Raw genomic sequence first — 19257 nt, 5'->3', positions numbered from 1 at the left:
GTGATGCAATATCATGCAGCAATATTTGCCCAAGCAACTTTCCTTCAGAGCACTCATACCAAATGTTTTCTGAAGCACATACTCAGTAGATAGGTAGTTATACACAAATTAATATAGAATTTATAAGAAAAAGATTCAATCCGATGGATCCTTTGATTACATAACAATAATTACAGACAAATATATTCATTGCCATCCATGAAACCCCATGCCCTCATATTTACGAATACCAAATTTTTTGCAAGTAGTCAGAAAGCAAAGACAACCTGCTGTTGCTGCTACTGGTGAGCAAACCTAACAGCAGGCTCAGAATAGATATAAAGTACCAGCACTTGTTGATCAATCTTTTACATCTGTAACACCTTCAGCGGAAATTTGAAACCTTGCTTCAGCTTCAGCAAGACATGGAGAACTAATTACTTTACAAATGCGCTCCTCCCCTCTTCCCTTGCGAAGAGCAAGCCTAATGTATAAAAAGAAAAATCAAAGATTCATGTGAATAAATTCAAGAAAAGGAAGCATTCATAAGCTTGAATTCATCTCCTAAGTGACCTTGTTGTAGAAGCATGTGCCATGATATTTCCACCAATGGGTTTAAACTGTGGCCCGCCAAAGACTGCAGAACCATCCACTTGTGCAACGACTTGGTTGGTGATAATGACGGCAACTCCAAACTAAATGAGCAATATCATGACAACATAATAAACATGCAGAAGAAAATCAAATTGATGCTTTAAATTACTATGTTAAACAATGAAGTGAAACTGCTCATCATGTTATCCTGATGAAGGCATATTACAAAGCATTACCCAGACAACAGCAGATGGACTATACATGAATTCAGAACCTGACAAAGACCTGACAGTTTCTTAGATTGAAAGATGATGGACAGAATGAATGGATAATTCATAAATAGTACCTCATCTGCCAATTTCTGGAGACTTCTCAGAAATTTAGCCAGATGCATTTGCCTTGCTGATAGTTCTCCCCTCCCAGAAAAATCTGTTCTGTAAAGTGCTGTAGCACTATCCACTATCATTAGAGCAAACCTGCAGAAGCAAAAGATCCAAATCAGTTACATCCAAGGATATCCAGCCAACATGCTCATGATGTGCTTATAAGGCTTGATGACAGATTAATTAACACAATAAGATTGTCTATGTTACATAAACAGAAGATGCTGTCCAGCATGAAGTATATTTACGTACATGAAATGCACTAAGTAAATTGGATTAGGTAAGGAGAACACTTTGGGACCACACTACTAATTCTATAAGCTCAAGAAATTGCACGTTTAAAAGCATTGTAAATTGGATGATGAGAAAGTGAGAATGCACTAAGTAATAATTATGGATTTGCTTGTTGAAATCAGGAGCTTCCCAAGAAGAAAATAGACATGCAACATTGGTGCCAATCATTTTGTTTAACCTTTCGGCCATTGAATACCAACATGAACTGTGTTATAGTGGTCCATCTCTCATAGCTTCTGGTTGTACTTTACCAGCAAGAGAGGGGAGGAGCAAATTGAATTCACAAGATAGAAGAGGGCACACAAAAACAACTTGCTTTATGAGGAGCTAGTGAACTATGTTCATGGTTTTGTTTTACTCTTTTTAGAGATAGAGAAGTGGAACCCGTGAATACTCATACAACATGAGCTTCTTTAACCATCTAAACACTATCCCATTAGTATGCTCATGCTTGTTACTCATATCTTGATTCTGATAATAGTTGATGAACCAACAATTTTCATTCATATGAAACTTTTCTTCTAAAGGAAGCCTCTTGCACTTAAAGATAATTGTTGAACTAAAGAGGACTGCTAGATTATGTCTGAAGAAGATATGCAGAGAAAGAGATGTAGGTAGTTGAAATGCACTTGCCTGGTCTCCACCATCATTGAAGCTGCTTCCAGCAAAAGCCTAGATTGATGATCAGTATTATATGCCCTGGCATAAGCCACATTCTCTAAGACATCAGGACCATTCAACCCGAACCTGTTGTGTCGAGCATGTCTTCATGTTAGTAATCAAAAGTCAGTCTCTAAGGACATAAATTAATTTTCTTTAACACCTCTCTGCAATCTGTAGGAGCCTCTGTGGCCTAAAGGTTCCCTCCGCATCAATGTACATTGCCTTTCCTTCACCACCACCTTGATCCAAAGGGAGCTGAAATGTAAAATTGGAAACATTGTAATTACTAGCTTAGAGAAAAACATCTAAAAAGAGAAGGGAAAGGCACTTCAAAAGCTAGAGAAAAGTAAATGTCTGCAGTTTAAAGGATCCCCTTGATCATTTATTTGAACCACGGAGTATGCACATAGAGAATAAGACACTCTTAATGCATACACTTAATGTTTGTTTTGAATCTTTTCCATTATATCATGATATTAGTAAATAACAGAAGAGCAACTAAAAATTGTATGATGAGAACCGCAGTTTAATATCTCACTGGCAAGTAGATTCGCCAGGGTTGAAGAGGTCACCTGACAAGTAACACATAATGTGTGGCACAATTGAGTCTTTCCTGACCGAAATTCTCCATACATTTCAGTGATGGACCCAGTTTCTATTCCTCCTGTTAAACACAAATAGGGAAAAAAAAAATTGAGAAAGAAAGGGTACAGCAAAGCTTCCAACAACTAGTAAATTCCAGATTTTCAAACATCTATAGGGAAACCATCTAAAATTATTGACATAAAAGGTTACCCTCCAAAACTTTATCAAGCTCTCTTGACCCAGATGTAATCTGAATAATTTCGAGCCTCTGTGCATGTAGCTGGGTAGCACTGGTAAAGCCCAATGGAACTAGCTTTGAAGCTGTCAATTACCAATTTCTGTTTTAGTACTACACAAAATTTCGCTAACATGACTAGATTTATGGTATGTATTCTCCCCTGTCAATAATGGTAAGTACAGAATGCCTTGCCTGCTTCAATTATCTTATCAGCTTTTGCCTCGCTAATCCCCTTGATCTGCAAAAGATCCTTCCTTGGCGAATAGACAACAGACTCCACTGTGCATAGACCAGCGTCTTTGAGCTTTTTCACATCAAGAGCAGCTATTCCAGATACCTTAACAATCAAGGAAAAATTATGGTCAGCAATAGAATCTGGATTGGTGACGGTATTTACAGTCATGAAACGCAGTTAGTGACCAAACACACTTGCAAAGAAAGATGCTAAGACCTAATTACACTTCTCAGGCAGATTAGGCAGATATATTTCTTTAAGGGATAAAGCAACCAAAATGTTTACCAAATAAAAAATATTGATTGAAGTGAGCGAAGACGAGAAAGCAAGAAAAAAAAGAAGAAAAAAAGACCTTACCTGTCTCCAATAAAAATGAAAAATAAAAGAAGGTAAGTAAGCAATACAGTATATCTTTTCTAAAACTACAGAACCTTATCAGAATCTGGCGAAGAATAGCCTCGGGCGAGAACGAATTATACCCATAAGATGAGAGAAATATTTTGCAGAAAGACCAGATCTTGGCAGCGACACAAGTGAAAAAAGGAACTCAAAAGGGTTCTATTACTAAGACATCTCTTAACCGGAGGAGATGATAAACCAACCAAATAAAGAAAATGGGAGGTGCCCATTTTCCTCTGACGATCGGACGAGAAAGCAATCCCAGAAAGGACCGATCTTGAGGTTAAATTATCAGGAAACGGAGTTTACGGTTCTGGGTTGAAAGGTGGGGCAAGGTGTTCGACGAATTTTACCTGAAGCTGCTCGACGGGGAAAGGACCATGCTGTGCGTCCTCCATCTCCTCCTGCTCCTGCGCCATTTTCTGGTGCTTCTGCTGCTGCGCCGCCATGGCTGCGATAGCTCGGGGACAGAGAGAAGCGAGAAGTGGAGGGAGAAAGAGTATTCGAACAACTCTAAGGCGCCAAAAGGCTCTCTTTTTTTTACCCTTTTTTTTAAAATAATTTGTCAGGGCATGACATGGATGGGCTGGGAGCCTGGGAGTATATAGAAAAGCGAAACTTCTTGTGGAAGCTAATGGGTCATACTGGTTTAACTATTCTCGTATTATAAAATTGATAAAAAGAGCTTATCCCGATATAGGCAGGCAGTTTAATTGTAAATCAAAATAATGTTTAAAAAAAATTTAATGTAATTATTATACTTGTGTGACATTAAAAGTATTTTAGTTGTGTGACATTACTAAAAAAATTCTATAATTGATGGATGATGATAGAAAAAAAAATTTAGGATTGAAATGATAATTGAGTAATTGACTGATTGAATTGATGTATTTTTAAAGATAATATAGTAATTAGTAAATATAAAAATATTGGATAGAAGAGGGGATGAGAGAGTAGATATTAGTAAATTATTATTAAGATAAAGAGTTGTCTATTTACTATACTATTATAATTAAAATTTTAAAAGAATTATTAGATTTCTAATCACATATAAGGGGTATAATGATATATTTAAATAATTTAGGAGGTGTATGTGTCTATATTCTCGGATTATTAAATATATTTTATCATGGTGTACTTATGCATAAAATTATTTAACCCTTGTATTTTAAAAATTTTCAAACCAATCTATATACTTATGACAACTATTCTTTGTATTTTTTTTTTTAATTAGAGAGAGAGCTGTGAGATCAACTATATATTAGAGAAAGGCGACCCAAGTTTAAGAGATCCAGGAAGTCAGCAAAAATAATACAGTGAGCTTCGAGGATAGAGGGCTAACATCCTTTCTCAAAGCGTCAAAATTGTGAAACCTACCAAAATGAGCGGCCTAATTTGCTGCCCTATTACATAAAAGGAAAAGGCAATCATAAATTGACGATTAACCTGCAATGATGAATGTAGTTACAAATGCACTAGAGAATACCTTCAACATTGTTGATTGCATTGATAATAACAGCAGAGTTAACTTAAAAATAACATATTTAAAGTTGAGGCAAGCAATAGCCGTGACAACTTTAAGGAGGGCTTCACTCTTTGCTTCAAGGGTTGAGCCCACTTTAGCTAGTTGGGCCATCAAGTAAGTGATATCTCCTTGGTGATTTCGAGCTATAATACTCACACCGTAAGTATTGTTGCAATGGTCCTAGGATCCATCAAAGTTAATTTTGATGAAACTATCTGTTGAGAGAGTCTAGCTCTCCAATTATATCCTAGGTTTTGTAGCTGGTTCTCGACCCCACCTTTGTCAAAATACTCCATGCCCTTATGAAAAGGCCAGCCAGTTAGCATGCTTAGACTTCGTTTTTATCGAATCAAAGTGCAACTTATTCCAAGCCTTCCAAATCATCCAGATAGAAGAGACTATTATAGTCTTAAATTTTTCCTATTCACCTCGTAGGTAAGACTAGTCAAAAATGTAACTAATTATGATCCAATGTAAAGGACACTCCGAAATTATGGGCACTAACCTTCCAAACCTCATGAGCATATCAACAATAATAAAAGAGGTGATCCATACTATCTTTCCTTATGCCACACATTGGGCACATATCGGTCGACCCAACGTGTAGACTACATAGTAGAGTTTTAATAGGAATCATTCTTTATTGGATTTTTCACAGAAAAACTTTAACCCTAAGACTGGCTCTTAGTTTTCATAGGGCATCCATTTACATCAAGTTGATTAGTTTTTGTAACGAGAAAAGAGTAATCAGTTTTTGCACTTAGTTATAAATATATGAACTAGTTTGAGACTTTTTAAAATTATAATAAAATAAAATTTTAAATATAAGTATATGTTCATAAAATATATTTAACCATTTCTTTTGTTAAGGGGACGAAAATGATATATAATGATTAACCATACATCTTTTATTTTAATTTTGCAAAATGACTGTAATACCCTCAATCCGGAGTTGTTATACCATTGAACTCCCCATCTGCCTTGCTTCTCAAGTAGGCAGCCGAAAGCCTATTTACTAAACCGGATCAAAGCTTACGTACTCTCACCTCCTCTTTTTCCCCCATTCCTTCGATCTCCGGCTCTCCTTCCTCAAGATGTTTCTCACCAGGTGAGTTCCCCTCCTCTCCAATTCATGGCTTCCGTTCTACGACTTAGTATTGTTGTGTGTGTGATCCATTTCTGATCTGGGTTTTGGGGTTTCTCTTGGAAGGACTGAGTACGACCGAGGAGTCAACACCTTCTCCCCCGAGGGAAGGCTGTTTCAGGTCGAATACGCTATTGAGGCCATCAAGGTAACGCCTTTCCATCGGTGCTTGATTGTTGGGTCGAAAATTGATTTGGGTCTTTGGATTTTGTCCAGAACTTTTTTTTTCTTTAATTGTATGTTTGTTGTTGATTCAGTTGGGTTCGACTGCAATTGGGTTGAAAACGAAAGAGGGCGTTGTTCTCGCGGTCGAGAAGCGTGTGACTTCTCCCTTGCTGGTACTTTGTTCTTGCTTTTAAGCCCTTGTGGGCTAATTTCTGTATCTAAAAATTCATATATTTTGTATTTTAACATGGAACTTGGTCTCTCATGTAGCTGTTTGAATTATTTCTTTTATGCCGACATCAGATAAACCTACTTGTGTGCTGACATGAAAGTGTTGCATCCTTTTTAGTTTCCCAAGCATAGATAGCTTGTTGAGGTGTTGTGTGAGATAGATCCTGTCTCTTAAGTTGGAGATACATATTGTTGGCTACACAGACTCAACTGCTGCTTGTTCATTGTTTAATATGGATATTTAAGTTCCAGTGATCCTAAACATAAGTGCAATAAGATTGCGATGTTGTCATGCCCTTACACTTCAAATGACTCTATCTGCAGGTCATGTTTTCCTATGTGCTTAATTACTGCTGTTAAGATTTTTGGATATATTATAATCACATGGATTTTTGTTTAAGAATTTACCGATGATATAATAGTTCCAAATTTCCAACTTAACTTTTTTGTCATCTTCATTTACTATCTAAACACTAGAGAATGCCATCTTGAGATGGGCTTCAATTTTTTTATTTTGAATGATTTTAGTTAATTTATTCAGGAACCAAGCAGTGTGGAGAAAATTATGGAGATTGACGAGCACATAGGTTGTGCAATGAGCGGTTTGATCGCTGATGCACGCACTCTTGTTGAACATGCCCGTGTTGAAACTCAAGTAATTTTTGCTTTTGCATATCACTGATAAGTGTTGCTCTTGCCATGTGTTTCATTTAATTAGTATAAATATATTATCCATCAGAACCACAGGTTTTCATATGGCGAAGCAATGACTGTTGAGTCAACTACACAAGCTTTGTGCGACCTTGCTCTTCGGTTCGGTGAAGGAGATGAAGAGTCCATGGTGAGCATCAGTTACTACTCAAAATTTGGCTTGTTATTAGAAAGGATTAGTTTGACTCTGGAGTTTTGTTTGATACATAATGACCATCATCTTTAGAGATAAGAATGTGATTCTAAATTTTAGCTTCAAGTGAGGAACTCTTCATAGTGAATAGTCTCTGATCCAACTTATTTTGTGTAGTCACGACCTTTTGGAGTATCTCTTCTCATTGCTGGTCATGATGAAAATGGGCCTAGCTTGTAAGTACCCACTTCTTTTAACTGTTGTATGCTTTCTTATAATAAGTAGCCCTTATTGTCATCAGACAACTAATCTGTTTGTGCTGGCTCATTATCTTTTTTCTCTGTATTATATTGTTGAAGAAAATAACTTGAATCATGTTATTTGGACATAGAAAATAAGAAAAGCAAATGTAATGCCATTTTACACCTCATCAATTCAATAGTTGTCTCTACTTGATGTCAAGTCCAATTTTACTCCTTTGATGTGCCTTCATTAGTTGTTACCACACCTTACTAGAATACCTCATTAATATTTAGTTCTTCTGATAATAATAGATGGTTACTGATCGTTTATACTGAACAATGTTTTCTATTTGCTCTATGAACCTTGAATAAACTTCACCCTGTCATCTTGTCTCTAAAAGTCTAGCTGCTTATGCTGTTGATCCAATATTCCAAAGTAACCTATAAAATTTATATCTTTCTTGAAGGTTCCCATATCAGATCCTTCGTGACAACTAGATACCATTTTTGTGTCTGGATGCACTAAAATCAGCTGAAGTTTCTTAATAAGGTCATTTGTCCTGTACTTCTGTTTGAGGAGATAGGTTACTTAGAAGGTGAGCTCATGACATTCCAAGTCCCTATTATCTTTATCAAGCCTAGATTCTTACGTGTTGTTCTTGATGTCCTTTTTTTTCTTTAAACCCTTTTCTATCTTAAATTTGGCCTAGCATCTACTGTTCTCCAAACTTTGTTGTGTTTCCCTTGATATTTCACCTTATACTTGGGAACCTTTTATCACTGTACTGTCTGGTTATGTTTCTCATAATGATAATCTATTCCTTCAGAATATAGATTCATATTGGTTAGTTGCTTTTTTTGCCTCTGGCCATCTACAGGTTCCAATACTTTGATTGATCTAATAAATCTGTTTCTGATCATCAGTTATATTCCAGGACCTTAGAACTCTTATGTAATTGTGCATATCCATTTTTGCTCAAGTTGCAGAGATTGTTATTTGTCACACTCCTAGCTATGCAAAACTATCTCAGCAGATGTGATTGATGCTTTTTTGGTGGGACAATGATTTTTCTAATATATTAGTTTTATAATTTTCCCATGTCAATCATTTTTTGCAAAAACCTTGGAATCTCTGATTAAGGTTGATAAATTGGTGAACTTTCAGCTGATCTACCATGTTGGAGTTAGTCACTTCTCTTTTTGGGTCATCTTGTCTAGCTGCTCTTTTTCAAATATAAAGGCTCCTAATTATGCCCCATGTTTCTCTGTCTGCTTGGCTCTGTATATTTTTTTTAAAAAAATCTTGAGAATCCTTCTGCTGGTGCCTCTCTTTGCCCTCTAATATGAGATATTTTCAATGTCAAAAGGTACAATACAGATCCGTCTGGGACCTTTTGGCAATGTAATGCGAAGGCAATTGGATCAGGTTCTGAAGGTGCTGACAGCTCACTTCAAGAGCAATATAACAAGGTAATAACAAAGCTGATTGTATATCTTTTATAGACTATTAGCGTTTTGCTTCGAGAGAGTTGATGTGACAATTAGTTTCAAAACTTGCCCTGATCAAAGGCTTTAAAGCAAGTCCACCTTATTTAAGTTTACCTCTTTAACGATTGTATCCAGGACGATGGTTGTTGATGTTATGGGATGTTTTGTAGGACTTAACCCTTCAGGAGGCGGAAACAATAGCTCTTTCTATTCTGAAGCAAGTGATGGAAGAGAAGGTAGAATTGCTTAAAAAATGCCTTCTAACCCTTTAGTTGGTTGAGATGATGATGAGAAATTCAATTCAGGTTCTGTTTATAGTATTCAACTAATGATCATGCTTATTCAGTGAAGTTTCTGCTTTGGCCAGGTAACCCCAAACAATGTTGATATCGCAAAGGTTGCTCCGACATATCACCTGTACTCCCCCGCAGAAGTTGAGGCTGTCATCGCTCGACTATGAACGCCGTAGCATTGCTACGCAATATCATTTTCTTCTGTTTGGTTGTCCTCTCCTGCGATAAAACTTCACTCCCGGAAATGTAATTGGGGTTTTATTCCTCGTTAACTTTCTATGGTTGTGTTTTGATGGCTCTTACTTGGTTGTCAGCAAAGGGAATGAACCTGTTATGCATTAACATTTTTGGATTAATACATTAAGCAATCGTACTGCTAGCATCCTTTCCTCTTTTTTTTTTTTTCCTTAAATCTATCTTTCACTGTTTCTTATCTCTGGATGGTGAGAAGTACATCTTTGATAGATGGATTCCTTTTTCCAATAATTAATTCAGTTATATGCTGCTAAATTTTATATCTTTAGCTTGCTATAACTAGATGTGCTTCCTAGGATCATGCAAATTAGCCAATCCCCAGTGATTCAATTCTTATTGCTACCAAACGTGCAAGCAACGTTTTATACGTGAGCATTAATCTTCATGTAAGCAAATGAAATAAGAGACACATAAGTTAAGCTAACATAACCTTGATATATGTATATATTAATATACTTATATTTTAGTGGAAAGAATACTAATCAATGTTTTACGAGGAGAATGTATTGGAAAACGAGAACAAATGGTCATATTTTATTCTAAATATATGCTAAAAATATATAGAGGATAAAAAAAAAATTAATTTGTATTTTATCTCATTTAAATTTAAATCTTATATTTTTCTCTATTTTATCTAATTATAAGATGATAACCTCTCTATAAATCAAACAGTAACATCTCAATTTTTATACTTATCTCTGTTAGGAACCTCTAAAGCAATTCGCATTTCTCGTTTAGAATTAAAAACACTGGAACTTTTTAATGTATTCAACATAGAATTCCTTTTATATTTATGTTTAGGAGGGACTATTTAAATAAATAAATAAATTTATACGGAAGAATAATTTGGTAAAATAATTCATAAAATAAGTGTTTTTGACTGTTGTAGGTGTGCTATATGAAACAATGTTATCTATCTAGGTGTGAAAGATATTTAATCCCGAAAATAAGTTTGTAACTCCTTTGAGTATAATGCTTACCGTACACCTAAAATAATTAAAATTTCATCAAAAGCGTGGTTCTATGCACCTTGGACAGGTGGCAATGTGGGCCCGTGACTCCCCGTGAGTATAAGTCAGGGAAATATTCAACTCACTTTATTTATTTATTTTTGGTATTATATTTTTTTAAAAATAATTATTATAACTTTTTAATTTAATCTACAATCAAATACAATGTATTTCTTGGCTCCTAGTCTAACGTTCACCGCACCTCCTAGTCTTCTCACTCTCAACTTGGAGGAGAAAAAAAAGGCAACTTTTTTTTAAAAAAATCTTTTTATCTCTCCAAGACACCCCCGAAAAATTCGAACACAGATTCTTTATAATTTATACCCAGATTCTTCTCTGCCTTGGTGCCGATTTACTTCTCTTTCTTCCTTTTGCTATAGGAAAAGGAACCATTAAAGAAGGAGAGTGTAATAGAGAGAGAGAAGGGAAAACGGAAGGATGGTGAAGGAGAAGAGCAGGAGAAGGAGAGAGAAGGGGGTTGTGGAGGGCGTTGTAGTGCTGGTTTTGGTATGCATTTGGGTCTGGAATCCGAGCTTCGCGAATGCCAACACTGACCCATCTGATGGTGAGTGAGCTTCTTTTTTCGAAAAACTTTTGGGTCCTTTTTGTCTTACTAGATTAGAAGAGAACAAGAACAGAGCAAGGCACGAGCTGCGTTCTTTTGTCTTATGTTTTGAATCTTTCATATTTTCTAATGGGTGTATCTATTTAGTTTGTGCCTTCGATTCTTATGTTCCCTTTGTGTGTGTGTGTGTGCGTTTTTTTTTTTTTTTTTTTTTTGGGTTCTGTCTTTCGAAGCTTGCATTAATCGACATTACGATAAGAGAGTGGATTTGGCTGGATTTAAGAAGCTCCAATCTTTTTCTACCTGAAGTTTCTCCTTTTTCTTGTGCGTGTGGAGATTTCGTCGTTTATATCGTTCCTCAAAATAGCTTAATGGAGATCGATTGAGTAAATAGTAGTACTGTCAGAACTTAGTCTGGCTAAACTCGAACAAGTTTGCTTCCTCTAAAAAGAAAAGGAGAAGGTCGATGATGAAAATGATCTCCTTGGACCTTTTTATTGGTTCTTGTTGGAAGTAGTCAAGAAAGCCATAATAAATTTTCAAGTGATAATACAAGGAACCTTGTTTGTGTGTGGCACTTCTAAATCTTGATGTTTATTCTTTTGCCATGGAATTGAGGAAACTAATTTACGTAATTTAGAGTTCTTGTGCACTTTTCTGAAAAGTGACAAAACAGTTACTTCCCTTCTTCAACAATTTGATTGTTGTTAACGCCACTTTGTTTTAGCAAATCTTGATGTGGCAAAAATGTAAATTTCCATTAGTTCTCTTGGCATATGTGTGCATGGCTAATTATCTAAATATGCTCTAACAATATTCTCCTTTTCTATGTCCCACATGTAGTTTCGGATCTCAATGCCTTGTATTCCAGCCTTAATTCAGCAACCCAGCTAACAGGCTGGACCTCAAATAGTGGTGATCCCTGCGGACAGTCATGGCTGGGCATTGCATGCTCTGGTTCAGCAGTTACAGCAATGTGAGCTGACCTTATGATGGATTTATTGTCCATTACCGTTTTTTGATCTGACAAGCATTGTTATTTGACACAATCAGAAAATTATCTGGTATGGGACTTACGGGAACATTGGGCTACATGATGGCAAACATGACCTCGCTGATGGAGCTGTACGTGCTATGTCTCCTCCGTTATTTATTACTAGAGAAATTGTTGGTTTTTAATCTCAAGTTTGATGCAGTGACCTGAGCAACAATAATCTTGGAGGTGGCAACCAAATACCCTATAATCTCCCCCCTAACCTCCAGAGATTGTAAGTTATCACAGATAAAATGATTTCACCTCTTCTTTTATATTAGGAATTGCTGTTTACAGGGACTTTGATCTGCAGAAACCTTGCTGGGAACCAATTTAGTGGAAGTGTTCCTTATTCTATTTCCCAAATCATTACACTTAAGTATCTGTGAGTGCCTGAATCGATTTCACTTTCTCTTCAATCAATCTGATGCTTTAAAACTAAATGAAACTTTGATGAATGCAGAAATCTTGCTCATAATCAACTTCAAGGCAGTCTCAGTGATATGTTTTTGAAGCTTTCCAATCTAACACTATTGTGAGTTCTTTGTCTTGTGACCTGCGCTTTAAACTTTCATAGCTCCAAAACCACAAAAGTTCAACTTCCTATGGAAGTCAGATGTGCCTATGAGACAATTCAGGAAATGCACACTGTACTAATCCTACAATGTTCATCTGCATAAGTGGGATATGATTAATGAAATAATTAAAACTTTAAAAGTTCACCTCCACAAGCCCTGAGGGTCTTTGATGTTAACATGGGACACTGAAAATACATGTGGGAGTTGAAATGGTTGTCAATTATTTTGGATGGTACTGAACAAGCATGATATTCCATATTTTCTGACAACTAACAAATAGTTTTGAATTAGCAAATGCTAATTTTTCTTATTAATTCTTGAAGCATGCAAAATTATATTAGATTTATGATGTAGAGAATGTATACTGCAGGGACCTCTCCTTCAATTCTCTTACTGGTGATCTTCCTCAAAGCTTTAATACCCTCTCAAGTCTTACAACTCTGTAAGGCCAGCCTTGTGAACTTTATGCATTTATTTAAGATGATTATTTTTGGACTAACCTAGGTCATTGTTACTTATGTTATCTTGTCAGGTACTTGCAGAATAACCAACTTACAGGTCCCATAGATGTCCTTGCCAGTCTGCCCCTGGAAGATCTGTAAGAAAAGAGCAGTAATTTTTCTGAGTATTAAGACTTGTTTTTGCCAAATGGAAATAAAGGCTGTACATTACTTGCTTGTGATTATAGGAATGTTGCAAATAACCACTTCACTGGATGGATTCCGAACCAGTTAATGAAAATAAATAATCTTCAGTGAGTTCCTAACATAAGTTGGTAATGACTATATGTGGTAATTTTATCTGAAACTTATACATTGGTCTTCTTTTGAAGGACCGAAGGCAACTCATGGAGCTCCGGACCTGCACCGCCACCTCCACCTTATATGCCTCCTCCACCAAGTCGAAGGACCAGCCCTGGTCAACATTCTGGTGGTGAGAGTAGTCCAACAAATGGTGTTAGAAGTGGTGATAGTAGTGGCGGTGTTAATGATGGTGGCAGTGGTGGCAGAAATTCTGGTATAGGTGGTGGAGGCATAGCAGGAATAATCATATCTATATTGGCTATTGGTGGAATAGTTGCATTCTTCCTGATTAAGAGGAAATCACGGAAATCTCCGAAAGAAGAAAATATTGGACAAGACAGGCCTTTCTCTGGTCTTGATTCAGATTTAACTAAAGGTAAGCATATACAGGAATAAAGTCAGAGGGCACTTAAGTTATTTGTTTTTGTGTTCTGTAGCTTTACATATTACAGGCATATCATTTGTTCTCCCAACAGATAGTGTCTTGTCTCTTAAACAAGTTTTTTGGCTGGATTTTGTCCATACTGTAATCATTTCTTGAAGGAGAAATACAAAAAAACTTAGTAGTTTAGTTGAGTTGTCCTATTCCTTAGCTGAAAATTGGGTTGGTCGCTGAAGACATTCTAGATTTTCATGTAAGCTACCAAGAACTAAGTCAACCTTTTTTGTCCTCTACATAGTCTACCTTGTCCGTATCATGGGGTGCTTGATTCTCTTCTGGAAAAAGTACTTCAATTGAAGTGGTGATGCTTAAAATTTTCAACTGTCTAGACCTTTGTATGGAAAGTTCCAATTTTCGAACTCCCCAGTTACAGTAGTGAATCATCATACATTCCTTTAATGTTCACCTTAACAATCTAATAAATTGAATCAACATTAATTAATCAACATAGTCCATTAATGAAGTAGTATGCATAAAATGTAACAAAACTATTGACAGTATGGAGAAGTTATTGTTCACTTTCATTTGTTTTTACTGTGGCTCTTCAGATGATGTCAAGTGTTTCCACTCTGTATGATAATTGTTAGCACTTTATAAGATGGAACCATTCATTACTCGTAATGAAAGGTTATCTGACCCTAGGAATACCATACTGTAGCATGTTCTGCATAATTTTAAGTTTAACTGGATTATATCCAGCACATTTATCGACAGCAGAGTTATTCCATTGTAATAAGTTAGTAACAGAAAACCAAATATTGACTTACCTTGCTGTAATACTGAAAGTGTGCATGATTTCTATTGATGCTACATTAAGTTTGATCAGCAGATGCTATATCCTATGCTTATCATGTTAGACAGATGTTGCAGACATGAAGCCTATCCAAGCTTCTGCTATAATTGACATGGCAGCATTGCCTCCAACTGCTCAAATCAGCCTTAAACCTCCACCCGTATTTGATCGGCACAAATCATTCGATGAAGATGAGTTCTCAAACAAGCCTGTTGTGAAGAAAGCTAATACAACTCCTATAAGGGCAACTTTATATTCAGTAGCAGATCTACAAGTGGCGACAGACAGCTTCAGCATAGACAGACTTATTGGAGAAGGGTCCTTTGGACGTGTCTACAAGGCACAATTTAATGATGGAAAGGTTTGTTGTTCAATTGATACATACCATTTTCTTTTCTTCGTTTGTTAACTCTTGAAAAAAAATCATCACTATTCTATTCTTACTGCTATCATAGATTTTCTACTGTTATTTATAAAATATGTAGCAAGGGCTTCTTGTTTAGAATCCATATTTTCTTTTCTTTCTTTCTTTTTATTTTGAGCAAAATGGAAATTCCTATCAGATATGTTTGGAACCCATGTTTTCATGCTAAATAGAATGATTTTATTGAACTTTAGAAGGGAACATAGAAAACTGCATTAAGATAAGGATTGCTCATGGTGCCTTGTGTGACAGGCATGGATAGGTACACAAGGTGCCAATTAGATATTGATCAATTGATGCATATTAGGAAATGTTTCCACTACCGGATACATATCAGATAAGATACTCCATTGTATATTTATGGATACATGTAGGAGAAAGCATCCAATTTGTTGAAATAAAAATAAAAATCTAGATACGGCTTTGCTACTTCTTGTATACATCTAAGAACTTCTTGATGAAACTTTTGAGAGCCCAAAGATAGGTCAAGTTGAAGATTTTCTATTAGGTTAAAGTGTTAGTGTACCACTGATGTTATGGGCATAAGATATGAATTTGAAGGAGGTACCGCTGATGTTATGGGCATAAGATGTTAGTGTACCACTAAACTCATGATTTATAGATCGAATTTCTCTTCTTTGTTCATGATATTAACAACAAAGACAAAAGCAATTTCTTTTGTAAGGTTAGCTTTGTTGATGAATATGTTGGAGATGCACCTGCATATATAGTTATATACTATCACATGGTACAACAACAATACACAAGCATATACAGTATGTGTCTTATTCATAGAGGAATAAGTAGATGTTTAACTATATATATATATACTGTTACTATCTTAGGAAGACAATAATTTTTCCTCATTCCTGCTGATGATACAAGATGGCTGTCTATTTTCCCCTAGATACCTAATTATTCTCGAATAGTTTTCAATGGTATAGATCCATCATTATCTAATAGAGACAAAAGTGATATTAAGTTAGAAATTTAGAATCATTCCTTTGAGAAATTAGTTACTAAAATGCTATTTTCAGAGCTTGATGAGCTTTATAGTTTAACAGTTACAGCTTCCCTCTTGCTATGTCCTAAGTGTCCTTATTGATGACCAAAGTGACTTTCCCTCCCTTTTGACTAGCTACTCATGCTTAGAGTATTGTGTGATGAGTACTAGTCTTCATTTTTTCTCAGAAGAGTAATCTCTTTTTATCAATATAATAGAGAAATCAGTGGAATTGAATGAACTTTATTTCAATGTATCTGCTTGATTCCATGGTACAGGTTCTTGCTGTAAAGAAAATCAGTTCTGCTGCCCTGGCCAACCAATCATTAGAGGACTTCATTGAGTTGGTTTCAAGCATCTCACAGTTGCAGCACCCAAATCTGACTGAGCTGGTGGGCTACTGTACTGAACATGGACAACACATGCTGGTCTATCAGTATCACAAGAATGGGTCGCTGCATGATCTCCTTCACCTTACAGATGAATTCAGCAAGCCGCTGACATGGAGTATTCGTGTCAAGATTGCACTAGGCACTGCACGGGCTTTAGAGTAAGATGAATATTTATTTCTATCTTTTACTTCAAAGGGCCGTTAGTTTGAAAATAACCAAAAATGCTAACTAATTAGAAAAGCACTGCTGCATGTTTACACTATTGCTTACGGTTAAAAAAAAAGAGAAGAAACTTCCAAAGAATCTAAAGAACCACAATTTCTTGAATTTAGGAATATTTGTTTCTTTATTCTTTTAGTTTTACATTTCTGTTCTACTGAATTTAAGATGATGCACTTTTTATTTTTATTTTTTTCACCTATAGACTTGTTCTCTCTAATCTCTATGACTTCTAACTTCTAACTTATTGGCCCATAATGTACCACTCAGAATAGCACTTTTTAGGAAATAAACATTGATATATGATTATATCCATTACATAAAGAAAGTCAATCTTTTAGGTTCTTGGATAATACTATTTCTTTAAATTAAAGTTGTCAAACTTATTATGAGATATCATGGATGTAGTGACCGAGCAAAAAGGAGCCAATAAATTAGAACACAAACAATAGAGTTTATACATGGTCATTGATGCAATGCTATCTGTTTCTTTAGCAGATTTACTTACGTGTTTTTGTTGGTATTGTCTTAAACTTTCACTTCTTATCTAAAATCTTACTAATAGAGTGACGGTTGGTGAGTACTTCTATTCCCATCTAGAATTTTTAATTTATCTTAAAATTAAACTTGTACTTAACCAGTTCTTTTTTTCCTATTGATGGTATTTCAGGTATCTGCATGAGGTATGCTCACCATCTATCATCCACAAAAATTTCAAGTCATCAAACATTCTGTTGGATTCAGAGCTCAATCCTCATCTTTGTGATTCTGGGCTGGCAAGCCTTGTCCCTAATGCTGAATTCCAGGTAATTTTGCCTACTTCATCGCCAAATGTTTGGAATTTTGTGTAGCATTAGCCATAAGTATAGCTAAATGTTCTGACTACCAATATACAATATTAGTCATTTTTTAGTGTCCAGGATTTCTAAAGTTGATAAATTGGCTGGTATTTTTTTTAAGGAGCTATCCCAAGTTTTGCTGATTAAAAAAAAAAAAAAATCTAATATCAAAGATTTGGGATAAAAAAGAGAAACTTGAGAAAAGTTTCGAAGAAGCAATTCATTTTTTCATTCTAATGACCAAGATGATTTGTCATGAGGTCACTTATGTACATGCTGATATCAAATATGAACTATCTACATGTGGTTATAAATATAAGGCCGTGTTCGTGTAGTCATATAAATATGAGAAGCCCTCTACATCTCAATATACACTCATTTGACTTTGTTATGGTTTCTCTTTATAAATAAGCTCCTGCGAGCATCAGAGCAGAACAGTGCTCCTGAAGTTGCCATGTCTGGCCAATATACACTGAAGAGTGATGTCTACAGCTTTGGAGTGGTCATGTTGGAGCTTCTGACTGGGCGCAAATCCTTTGACATGTAAGAAGTTGCATTTAGAAGCTTATTGTCATGAGGGATTTAGAATCCAAAGCCAACTATAAGGCTTCTTTCCTGAGAATATTTTCTGATTGATATATTTTCTTCAGACCTAAATTTAGATGTTGTGGAATTCAGTGATATAAAAAGCAGAGGTTATTATTAATTCAAACAGAGAGTTTTTTTATGTTCTGATTGCTCTGACAAATTATGACAGCTCGAGACCACGATCTGAGCAGTCATTGGTTAACTGGGCCATTCCTCAACTGCACGACATCGACTCATTAGACCAGATGGTTGATCCAGCTCTTGAGGGACTATACCCTGCAAAATCTCTCTCTCGATTTGCCGATGTTATTGCTCTCTGTGTTCAGGTATACTGTTAGGGTTGTAAGAAAGAAATTAAATCAAGCTTTCTTACCCTGCGAGTGTGTTTTCTTTTTGTTTGAGAAAATATCTTAGCCTGCAACTTGATGTTAAAGCTTGATATCATTCTCCTTCATTTAGGTTTCTCACACTGAAATCTTTATTGTCACAGGCTGAGCCAGAATTTAGACCACCAATATCAGAAGTAGTGCAATCACTACTTCGCCTTGTACAGAGGGCAAACATGAGCAAGAGGACATTTGGTAGCAACGCACAAGAGATTTCCCGGCGAGCTAACGACTCAGACGTACAAGACTACAGCCTTTAAGGAAACAATTCACCTTTTTAGTTGGTGTCTCCGATCTTTAGATGGCTATAGGTTTGTTCCCCAAATTTTTGGTGCATGTTCCTGGATGATGACTATGTGGGATCCGCAAAATTTTCTACTTGACTTCACAATGGCAATATGGTATATACTTTATTGACACAATTTAAGAGAATTTTATGATTCAGTGTAAGTTAGATGTTACTGAAAAGTATTTAGGGGCCTTATCTAGAGATTCGATGCAGTTATACAGTTTTTTTTTGCCCTCTTCCTCTTCCTTTTCCTTTTGAGCCAGAAAGAATTTAAACGGTTGTCAAAGTGGTGTCTTTCGGCAAGAGAATGAGAAGTCCAAAATTAGAGGGGTTAAA

The 19257-nt window shown here is 35.9% G+C and overlaps 3 protein-coding genes across 4 annotated transcripts; 2 read left to right on the top strand and 1 right to left on the bottom strand.

The window, feature by feature from the left end:
- Positions 1–112: 112 nt before the first annotated feature.
- Positions 113–3922, bottom strand: LOC140774431 (DNA repair protein RAD51 homolog). Its single transcript, XM_073117434.1, has 9 exons — positions 3724–3922; positions 2929–3073; positions 2709–2819; positions 2486–2577; positions 2074–2168; positions 1884–1997; positions 920–1049; positions 553–674; positions 113–463 (listed from the first exon to the last, which is right to left on the bottom strand). Exons 1-9 carry the CDS (start codon positions 3817–3819, stop codon positions 340–342), a joined length of 1029 nt encoding a protein of 342 aa, XP_072973535.1. The 5' UTR covers positions 3820–3922; the 3' UTR covers positions 113–339.
- A 1951-nt stretch (positions 3923–5873) lies between these two features.
- Positions 5874–9696, top strand: LOC140773796 (proteasome subunit alpha type-5-like). Its single transcript, XM_073116544.1, has 9 exons — positions 5874–6003; positions 6106–6187; positions 6297–6377; positions 6977–7090; positions 7175–7276; positions 7457–7515; positions 8889–8991; positions 9180–9245; positions 9377–9696. The coding sequence occupies exons 1-9, from the start codon at positions 5990–5992 to the stop codon at positions 9467–9469; spliced, it is 714 nt and encodes a 237-aa protein (XP_072972645.1). The 5' UTR covers positions 5874–5989; the 3' UTR covers positions 9470–9696.
- Positions 9697–10857: 1161 nt separating this feature from the next.
- On the top strand, positions 10858–19122 carry LOC140774151 (protein STRUBBELIG-RECEPTOR FAMILY 6-like). 2 transcript variants are annotated; one of them, XM_073117024.1, is made up of 16 exons: positions 10858–11132; positions 11976–12108; positions 12186–12257; positions 12329–12400; positions 12479–12550; positions 12629–12700; positions 13114–13185; positions 13276–13341; positions 13432–13497; positions 13576–13922; positions 14859–15142; positions 16487–16758; positions 17490–17625; positions 18071–18201; positions 18416–18572; positions 18737–19122. In XM_073117024.1, exons 1-16 carry the CDS (start codon positions 11006–11008, stop codon positions 18890–18892), a joined length of 2235 nt encoding a protein of 744 aa, XP_072973125.1. In that variant the 5' UTR covers positions 10858–11005; the 3' UTR covers positions 18893–19122. The 2 variants fall into 2 exon arrangements, with proteins under 2 accessions (XP_072973125.1, XP_072973124.1); XM_073117023.1 differs by having other exon boundaries at positions 10859–11132; positions 14850–15142.
- Positions 19123–19257: the final 135 nt, after the last annotated feature.

This window comes from Typha angustifolia, chromosome 13 (genome assembly GCF_048772165.1).
Source record: "Typha angustifolia cultivar Huaian chromosome 13, ASM4877216v1, whole genome shotgun sequence".
NCBI classification, from domain to species: domain Eukaryota; kingdom Viridiplantae; phylum Streptophyta; class Magnoliopsida; order Poales; family Typhaceae; genus Typha; species Typha angustifolia.
This window is presented reverse-complemented; position numbering and strand designations above follow the sequence as displayed.

Excerpts from the sequence above, each read along its gene's own strand:
- LOC140774431 (XM_073117434.1), bottom strand. The coding sequence starts at position 3,819 with ATGGCGGCGCAGCAGCAGAAGCACCAGAAAATGGCGCAGGAGCAGGAG. Across the intron at positions 3,074-3,723 it reads TCCCCGTCGAGCAGCTTCAG|GTATCTGGAATAGCTGCTCT; the intron begins GTAAAATTCGTC and ends TTGATTGTTAAG. Across the intron at positions 464-552 it reads GCACATGCTTCTACAACAAG|GCTTGCTCTTCGCAAGGGAA; the intron begins GTCACTTAGGAG and ends TTTATACATTAG.
- LOC140773796 (XM_073116544.1), top strand. Across the intron at positions 7,516-8,888 it reads GATGAAAATGGGCCTAGCTT|GTACAATACAGATCCGTCTG; the intron begins GTAAGTACCCAC and ends CAATGTCAAAAG. Across the intron at positions 8,992-9,179 it reads TTCAAGAGCAATATAACAAG|GACTTAACCCTTCAGGAGGC; the intron begins GTAATAACAAAG and ends GATGTTTTGTAG.
- LOC140774151 (XM_073117023.1), top strand. The coding sequence starts at position 11,006 with ATGGTGAAGGAGAAGAGCAGGAGAAGGAGAGAGAAGGGGGTTGTGGAG. Across the intron at positions 11,133-11,975 it reads CAACACTGACCCATCTGATG|TTTCGGATCTCAATGCCTTG; the intron begins GTGAGTGAGCTT and ends TCCCACATGTAG. Across the intron at positions 12,109-12,185 it reads GGTTCAGCAGTTACAGCAAT|AAAATTATCTGGTATGGGAC; the intron begins GTGAGCTGACCT and ends TGACACAATCAG.